The sequence below is a fragment of the Lactuca serriola genome, chromosome 8 (genome assembly GCF_051521515.1).
Source record: "Lactuca serriola cultivar US96UC23 chromosome 8, Lser_US96UC23_V15, whole genome shotgun sequence".
Taxonomy (NCBI): domain Eukaryota; kingdom Viridiplantae; phylum Streptophyta; class Magnoliopsida; order Asterales; family Asteraceae; genus Lactuca; species Lactuca serriola.
Genome location: NC_136415.1, coordinates 139,688,995 through 139,698,756, shown reverse-complemented (window position 1 = coordinate 139,698,756; position 9,762 = coordinate 139,688,995). Strand labels below are relative to the sequence as shown.

General features: G+C 32.9%; 1 protein-coding gene across 2 annotated transcripts; it reads left to right on the top strand.

Annotated features, from left to right (window-relative positions):
- Positions 1-4,053: 4,053 nt before the first annotated feature.
- Positions 4,054-5,726, top strand: LOC145071159 (plasmodesmata-located protein 2-like). Of its 2 annotated transcripts, none has more exons than XM_079018076.1 (3): positions 4,054-4,892; positions 5,157-5,351; positions 5,492-5,726. In XM_079018076.1, exons 1-3 carry the CDS (start codon positions 4,163-4,165, stop codon positions 5,500-5,502), a joined length of 936 nt encoding a protein of 311 aa, XP_078874202.1. In that variant the 5' UTR covers positions 4,054-4,162; the 3' UTR covers positions 5,503-5,726. The 2 variants fall into 2 exon arrangements, with proteins under 2 accessions (XP_078874202.1, XP_078874201.1); XM_079018075.1 differs by having other exon boundaries at positions 4,059-4,892; positions 5,154-5,351.
- The last annotated feature ends 4,036 nt before the right edge of the window (positions 5,727-9,762 follow it).

Sequence of the window (9,762 nt, the reverse complement as noted above, 5' to 3'; positions counted from 1 at the left end):
TATGAATCCCCTAAGCAGTATTGTCATCCCAATGATGATCCTTAGCCTATGTCCCTTGAATTAAATGATTTAGGAACAAAAGTGAGGATAACGGGAACGGGTAATCGGGTTGAATGATTTGATGAAATTAATGAACTTAATTATTGTGGATTAAAAACCGTATGTGTTCAATAGGCTCCCAAGCCTGACCCATTCAGTTTCTTGTATTACGTGTGGTGGAAAAATAGCACAAGAGTGTTGATCTGACGAGAGATCTATGGATTATAGGCCATTAGAATAATAGATGTTGTAAGGCATGTACTATTTCTGTTTATGCTTATGTACTGTATTGACAATGAGATCCCAACATTTTTAATATAATGAAAAGCAATTCCTTTGGGAATGCTTTGATAATTCACTTATCATATTTTAGGAAACAAATTCCGCAACATATTTCTTTAAAAGGATACTCTGATTTTCAAATAGTCGTATGCAATTATTAACAAATCTACCTGTCTAACAGATTACTACAACATACCAACATATTAACATACAAAGGATCTATAAAATAATACAAAGTATAGTGAGAAAACTCACCTGAGGTAACCAACTGAAGCTCCACAGCAACCCTCAGCAACAGAGTAGTTAACACAAGCCACTTAATGCCAAATCCAAACTAGTCCTTAGTTAATTACTCAATCCAACCCAAGTTTGACTAAAAGTCAAATTGGTGAAAAGTCAACGATCAATGGTCGGGTCACCGCTCTGTGACTAAAATATCAGAGACTGATTAATCAGTCTTGGATACAATGTATATAGGATTGATGAATTAGTCTCCTATATTATTTAGGACCGATTTTAATGTGTGAATCATCAGAGACCGACCAAACTTATTTGAAACTAAAATTTAGTCCATAATTTGTTTGCGTCATCATAGGTTTGGAGGAAAACACATTTGGGACTGAATTTCAGTCTTGAATCGTTTAACACCAACTTTGGCATTGGAGGAAAAGTTATGTGGGACTGAATTTTAGTCCCTGATATTCTTGTGTTAGTTTTTACTGTGTGTGGAACGCAAACGAAAACGAAGGGACGAAGAAATAATGGGCACCTTTCAAAGGTGGAGCTAAATATTTCATTACTTAATATTATAAAACAAATACCTAGTTACGTTGAAATTTTATAATAATTTTGTGTTAAGAAGAAGAAATTAAAAGGCAATAAAACAATTAAAGCTGACGAAAATATTTTTTTGATTTTGCAAAAACGGTTTGCATCCAAAGTGTAAGAATCCGAGAATTTTCTCGATTCCATGTAAAATGTAAAACCTTGATTTTTCGAGATCCATGTGAGATCTATGAGCAACTGTTAATGTCCTCCCATTTTCTATTAATAAATAATTAAATTTAGGACTTTTAAATAAGATCAGAACTATCATTTAGTTGGCTGACCACTTGACAGTACACCCAAAAGGTTTACCAGAGGATGTTATAGTCCAAGTGAATGAACTAATTTTTTCCGCTAATTTTTACATATTGGACAAGGGCTATGTGTATATTTTTGACAAATTTTTAATCATCTGTGGAAGACCAATTATGAAAACTACTAAGACAAAAATTGATATTTTTAATGATACACTTTTTATGGAGTTTGATATGGAGGTGGAGAATTTGAATATAAATGATGTTGTTATATATATATATATATATATATATATATAGAGAGAGAGAGAGAGAGAGCGAGAGAGAGAGAGAGAGAGAGCTAGGTTCAAATATGGATTAACATCAATTGTACGGACGTGTGGACAATATTATTCTGTGAGAATGACAAAGAAAATATGTTGTTTGATAACATTAATACGTTCAATCTTACATAATTGTTGTCATTATCTCACATTCTCACTAATCAAATCGTCTATAAGGTTATTACATACTTTTTTTTATTATTCTCATTTTATCAGAATGTTTATTAAGTCGTATTCTGTAAAAATGAAACTGAGTAAAAACCGTGTGAGAACAAAAATAAATAAGAATTAACGAGAATGCATGAAAATGACGATAGTTGTGTGAGGTTGAACATATTCGCATAACTAAAGAACTTATTATCTTAGTAATTCTCATAGAATAGCATTGTTCACACATCCGCATAATAGTTGTCAATCTACATTATAACCTACTATATATATATATATATATATATACACACACACACACACACACACACACACACACACCAAGAGCCCTTTACCTCATGACTGTTGTGAGTTGTCTACCATAGACAAGAATTTTTGTGATAAAACATCGAAAAAGAGGCCGAAAAGAGGTAAGCTTGGGGATGATAAGTTAGTTGTTGTTAAGGGTCTGTGCAAAAAAGCCAATTTTAAAAAACTGAAAAAAAATCGTCGGATAATATTCAATTGTATTTTTGTTAGTACTGTGCAATTGTTAGATCCTAAAATCATGCCATACTTTAAGGATTTTTGAAGTTAAGGAAAAAGAATTTGAGCTAATGAAGAGCCCAACTTACATCAATTAATATTTTAGTTAGACAAAGTCAACCAAACGATTTTAAAGACGATAGTTTTCGGTAGGGGTGAGCGTAGGCGGGTACCCGCCATATTTATCTGGAACCGGAACCGTCAGTTTCTATAATGTTGGAACCGGAACCGGCGGGTAACGGTTCCAATACCGGATACCCGGTTCGTTAGATTTTTAAAATTTTAAAAACATAAAAAAGTTATGTATTTTACATACTTATAAAAAAATTATCAACAAAATCAATATGTAATTCACTATGCAAAAAGTAATAATCGAAAAAAATGACAGTAACTTGAATAATTTCAAAAAAAAATATTTGTCATCCATTTCGATAGAAAATTAACCTCTACACAAACTAATAACTAATAACTTTTGTCTACGGATTTTGATTTGACATTCAGTTGAATCTGATTAATTTATATCATAGTAAAAAGTTACATAATAACAAATCAAATTACTCCACTAATTTTATCATAATTGTCTCGTGTGTGTATATATATATATATATATATATATATATATATATATATATATATATATATATATATATATATATATATATATATATATATATATATATATATATATATATATACCCTGACGGTTATCGGTTCCAAAAAACTGAAAACCGGAACCGACGGTTACGAGGCGGTTTCGGTTTTGAAAGCTGGTACCATGTTCCGTTGCTCACCCCTAGTTTTCCGGGAGACGACCCACATATTTTTTATCTTTTTGTTTTCAATAAAGTCGATGGTAGTTTCAAGCAAGTTTGAGGAAATAAAATGATTTCTTGAATTACAGATTTTTTGCTGAGAGCTTCGTCAAACAATCAAATTTTATGCAATATATCAAATACATTATTTTCTAGTTGCACACTTTTATTTCTTTACGTCTTATTGAGATTTTCATTCATTCTCTCTAAACATTAAACATTGATGATGATGTTTAATTTTAAGCTTGGGATAAGATTGGTAAAAAATTTGCAGTTTTTCTATTTTTTTTTTAGTTATTTCAGCAATTGATTTTTCCTTTATCAGTATTTTTTTCTTATTTTCTGCATTGGATTAAAATTCAAGAAACGTCCAAACAAAATATTTTCTATATATATATATATATATATATATATATATATATATATATATATATATATATATATATATATATATATATATATATATATATATATATATATATATATATATATTTTGCAGCGCCATAAAGAAACACCCAAAAAAATAGTTTTTAGTTTATACTTTCTGTATAAGAAAAAGTTTAAAAAAAAATTACATGATCTCAACAAAAAAATTAGTTTCAAATGTGCTTGTAAAAATGGAAACTGAAAGGGACTTAAAACAATATTAATAATTTAATATTGAACCCCAAAAAGAAACACTTCGTATATGCTAAAAATTTGGGTTTTGCCATATGGAACTTGTTGGGGGCATGCAGATGCATAATTCTTAATTGAGAAATAGAAAGACAAAAAAAATCATTAAAGGATCAAGTATATCAAATATCTATAAGTCCAGGGACAAACACTGAAACTTTTTCAAACCCTCACCAATCACCATAACCCATCTATCTCCATCACCATCTTCTTAGAAAATCACCAGAGATCGTTTGAATGCACACACAAATTCCCTTCAATGGCTTCACCGGCAAGTCATTTCCTCCTCCATATCCTCTTCCTCCTCCTTCATTTTCCTTCCTCGTTTGCCGCTGCGGGTCTCACAAACTTAGTTTACAAGGGCTGTGCAAACCAGAACTTCCAAGACCCAATTGCCTCCGAAAACCTCAAAACCCTTTTCACAGCCCTCGTTGCTCAATCCTCCACCACGAATTTCTACAAAGCAACATCCGGTGGAAATGAGCAACCAACTACATCCATCACCGGCCTCTACCAGTGCCGTGGTGATCTATCGAACACCGACTGCAACAGCTGCGTGATAAAACTCCCGAACACCATCCAAAAAGTTTGCGACAGAGACACCATTGCCGCCCGAGTCCAGCTCGTTGGATGCTACATGAGATACGAGGTTATCGGATTCCAACAGGTTCCGGCGACTGAGCTCCTGTATAAACAGTGCGGTTCCCGTCGTGCTGGTGGATCCGGGTTCAGTGAGAGGCTCGAGGCAGCGTTGTCGCTTATACCGAAGGGTGTTTCCAACGGAAAAGGGTATTATGCCGGTGGGTATCAGTCCGTTTACGTGTTGGGGCAGTGCGAAGGTGATTTGGGAGGTGGGGACTGTGTGAACTGTGTGAAAAAAGCCGCGGAGATTGGTAGGACCGAGTGTCAAAGCTCTATCTCCGGCCGCATTTTTCTTCAGCAGTGTTACATTAGCTACACATATTACCCCGACGGAGTCCCCGGCGCCGGTAAATTTTTAGCTATATTTATATTTTTTTCAGAGATTTTAATTTTTCTTTTCATGATTAAAGTAGTAACATATATCACCTGAGGAATTTAAAACAAACAAGTGGGAAATTAATCAATTCTTTATCGACAAAGTACGGTATGTTATATTATAGCAGGGTTTTGATGTAGAAAAGACAAATCGAGTTACACTCTTCATTGCACAATATACAATAATGTTTTAAAGGGTTCATAAGACGTGTTTGATATGTTGGTGGCGACAGGAGATGGTGGAGTCGGAGTTGGTGGTGTTGAAACAGGGGCGACTGAGACAGGTGGTGGCGGCGGCGGCGGTAGAAACAACACAGAGAAGACGGTGGCGATTGTTTTCGGTGGGCTGGCGGGGCTAGGGCTGGTGGTTGCTTTCTTATTGGTTCTAAAATCAGCTTTTAAAAAGAAGAAAGAACACTACTCTTATGGAGGTCAGTGTCTCTGTCACTTGTTTTACTTGCAGAAAAAAAAATTATTTGTTAATTCTTAATTTATTATTAATATTACTATTTTAAATTTGTCGTTATTTAGATTTTATTATACGAAATAATTTTATGGTAAAATAATGTAGGTGACCATTGAAGAATGTAAAGACAAAGGGAAAGATAAAGAGGGACTTGGGACTTGCTTTGCTTTTTTTTTTTTTTGGTGTGGGACTTGCTAGACTCAAAGAGTTGTTCCTTCACTTCCAAGTTTTAAACTGCTTTTTAGACTTTTAATCAATCTATCAATAGACACAATAGTGTTTATTATGTACATAAAAATACCTATTAATTGTAGTTTGATGAGTCAATTATTACATCAAAGGATCATTTAGCGTTTATTTTGTCACGATTTTATGTCAATTGTCAAGTAAGTATGTGACCTGGGCTCGGGTTTTTTTTATGGGTTATTCATTTTGGAGCCGGGTTATTTTTTATTTGAGATAAGTAGAGCGTATTTTATTTTTCATGAAATTTTACTAAAATGGATTCATTGCAACCAATGTTTTAAAACCTGAGTTTTTAGTTGACCCAGTGTGATGACCGGTTCACGGGTCGATGGTTCAACCCGATTTATGGTCTTTTTCTATTTTTATATATTTTAACTTTACTTCATAATTCATAAACATATAAAACCAATAACTTGATGTCTACAAAGGTTAAACACTGAAAAACATTGAATAAACCGCAAACGGCTCGTTGTTTTGGCGTTCGCTACTTGTATCCAACTATCCAAACCCTATTAAAACGGGTCAATCCGGTTTTAACCGGTTCAACATAAACGGTCGAACAATGGTCTAGGGGAAACCCGACCGATTCGATTCAGTTCGTATTTTTACTAAAAATCTTTCTCAATTGATCCGCCTTCTACGCCGGGTTACAATCCAACCAATTGAACCGGCCGGGTTGACCCGGGTTTTAAAACATTGATTGCAACACCTTTAACCGGAGATGATAATTATGTTATGTTCGGGTTGGTGGGTTACAAAAGTTCAATCCAGTCACCCATATAAATATTTGTGTCGTTTTGCTAAACCTCAACTTGGGATTAACGATAAATAAGCCAACCAATCGTTACTTGTTTAGTTATACGGGTTCATAGGTTAGATTGGGGTTGATGGGTTACAAGTGAGCTCGTCCTTAAGGAATAAACATCTATAAGTGGGTTTTTATTCTCTATGAGTATTATAAAATTACTTTGTACAAAATAAATACAGAAAAACATATTTTTGTTGTACTTAGGATTGTATTATCTAAAATTGAGAACCATCTATTATACATTAATATTGTATAAATTTGAATTTTTGAAAGTCCAACTTTTTTTATTGTAAATAAACCCTTACACGTGTGAAAGATTTGACATGAAAAAGGCGAGTAAAATCCTTCTTTCGGTAATGAAAAGCTTTCTTACATTTATATACCCATATTGTGTATATGTGGAATTGGAAATTAGAAAAGCCTTGTTCCAATGACACTTCTTTTTGGCTTTCTTTATGTGTTCCTTTTTAGGGTGTTGTTACTTTGGCATACTTACTTTATATAAAAAATAAATGTACCCAATCGTGTTGGTTTTGGTGCGATCATTTCTTTCAACAAATGATTACTTAATGACCAAAATGTAAATATGTTTTAAATAACCAATATCATACAATATAATGATTTAAGATGTTATATGCATATTTGGATACAATTGTGGACGAGTTGTGACATATTTTGATTCGTTCTATCTTACTTGATGTGTTTATTTTCAGCTCAACATGTAATATATCCAACTATATTCATAACTAAGTATTATATTAACTAAAACGTCCTATTTATAAATAATTTAGTCAGATTTACCGCATCTAACAACTAACTTTAATGGATTGTGAGATGTAACATTTTGATGAACTAGAGTATACACGTGGAAAATGAAGTTTTGATGTTTTCGTCGCATAGTCCAACTAGAATTTAAAAGCATGACATTTGTAATCCCATAAGATATAAAGAAATCTCATAGTTGTCATGGAAAATAAAGTAGATGAAGAGGGAAAATAATGCATGTTTCCACCGATATAAAAGGAGTAGCATACTCTATAGGCTTATGTCAATAAGCTTTTGTTAAAGTAGCTCAAGTTGCTTGTTCACAAGCTAAGAATTTTTCATTTAACCAAACCAAACACATTTTTCTTCCTAATTCTCTTTTTGTATTAAATTTTGTTTGATTGAACACCATCTGACTAAATTAAATTATTTATGTGCCAAGTAAAATAATTCAATCACGAAGACTACAAAAATAAAAATTGTAGAGTTTAAGTGATTAAGGGTGTACAAGATTATGCAAGAAGAGGAGAAAGATGGAGGAGGCCTCCATGAACACCATTCATTTGCATGTGGTAACACGAGAGAGATGCGGGTTAAATGAGTTAACCAACATGTTGCTTACATACTTTTCTTTCTTTCTTCCACCTCTACCATATATGCAATAAACTTGCATTGAAATGTGAAGGTTGGAAGGGAGGAAAACGAGAAATAGAGAAAAATTGATGTGGTACTTATGTGAAATATGATTTAGAATCGATTCCGTCTATCCTGATATAAAGGAACTCATTATATTGTTAATTACTTTTTTTTTTTTTAATATTATGATAACTTTAACAAATCTAACAACTCTAACATAATAATAATAACTAGTGTTGTCCTACGTTGTTGCAAAAGTGAATGCTGGTTTGCACCTAATTAATTCCACCAAATTAAAGGTTAAAAAAACGCATTTACAAAATAATGTTCATTAGGAAGTTATGTTTATTAAAAATTAAAAAAAAAAATACATTTAGAAAACATTGTTCGTTAGAAACTTGTGTTTTCATACATATACAAAAAAAATAGATGCTCGGATGAATTTGTAAAAAATGTAAAGGTATTGTAAAAAAAAGTAACAACATTATTTTTAAAATGCTGAAAAAAATGTAGATGAAAACTGTAAGGAAAAAAATGTTTAGAGAACATAGTGACCCAAATCTTATAAGTATTTTTAAAATGTGCTAAAATTGTAAAAGAGGTACACCAGTTTCGTAAGAAGTTAAAAATTGGACTAAAACAGTAAAAGGGAAAAACAAAAAGGGTCTATTGTAAAATAACCGATAAAAAAATGGAAAGACAAAACTTCAAAAATGGTCCATGGTTTTCAAAAATATCAAGTTTAGTCCCTAAGTTCAAAAAACCTCACAAATAGTCCCTGTGGTTTCAAAACTTTTAACAAATGGTCATTTTCGCTAACACCGTTAACATTTGACCGTTAAGTGAAGGGCATTTCAGTCATTTCACCACCAAGGGACCATTTATGAAGTTTGCCTTATTTAAAAAAAAAAGAAAAAAATTATAATTATTTAATATTAAAGGGCCCCACCTCTCTCTCTCTCTCTCCCTCGTAAGATCAAAAAACCCACTTACCCTATCATCTTCTTCCCATTCTTCACTTGCAACAATTCAAGTGGTGAACAAGTTACTTTAGACTTCCTAGAATTTTAAATCCTTTTGGCATCATCTCTTTTGGGTGTTCTACAATTGACATTATGGTAGGACATTGATTCAAAACCGAGTTATAAGTTCTAATGGAGAACAATATCTTTGATCTTTTCATTCTTTTCAGCCATGAGGCCATTTCCAGAAGCTCATTGTGGAACCCTAATGATGAAAGGACCATATTTGACATAATCAAATCTAACTCAAAACCTTCGTTTTCCATCATGGCTATGACTCTTTTGATATCTTCAAACAAGCCTAATCTTCCATATGCATAACTTATTGACCTATACTCAAAGATGGAAGATTTGAGTCCTTTGTTCTTCATCTCTACCATTAAACTCTCAGCTTGATTGGGTAGATTGATTATAGATAAACACCCGATGATTGATTCGTAGGAGCGTTCTTTTAAGGTAAATAAACGAAGAATGTGAAGGAAGTTGTTTGATATGTTCATAGGAATCAAGTATTCCTTGCTTCGATTGGTGCTTCGAGTGAGAATCCATTAGGTTACAATAGAAGTTACAGATATCGCATTCTTTACTCCCTAATTTTGTTTCCACTTCTGAAATTAGGGTTTGTGCCTCGTTAAATCGCTGATGATTGTAGAATGAAGCAATCACATCGGCTATAAGCTTAGCCTTCCAATTGAACCATGATGCTTTATTAATCTCGTAGCATAACTACAAAATTACATATAACAATTCCGATTATGAATCCACCCTTTCAACTTTTTTGTCCAAATACGAATTGCAGAAAATTGACATCAAACTGTCATTGGATTGAGTAAATAGATAACATATCGATTGAGAGAGCTGACTTACAGGGAATGCGAGAGGAGAGAGAGACGAGAGAA

What these genes read in the sequence shown, in the direction of transcription:
- LOC145071159 (XM_079018075.1), top strand. Translation starts at nt 4,163, where the DNA reads ATGGCTTCACCGGCAAGTCATTTCCTCCTCCATATCCTCTTCCTCCTC. An exon ending in CGACGGAGTCCCCGGCGCCG is followed by an intron (nt 4,893 to 5,153) that starts GTAAATTTTTAG and finishes TGGTGGCGACAG; the next exon opens with GAGATGGTGGAGTCGGAGTT.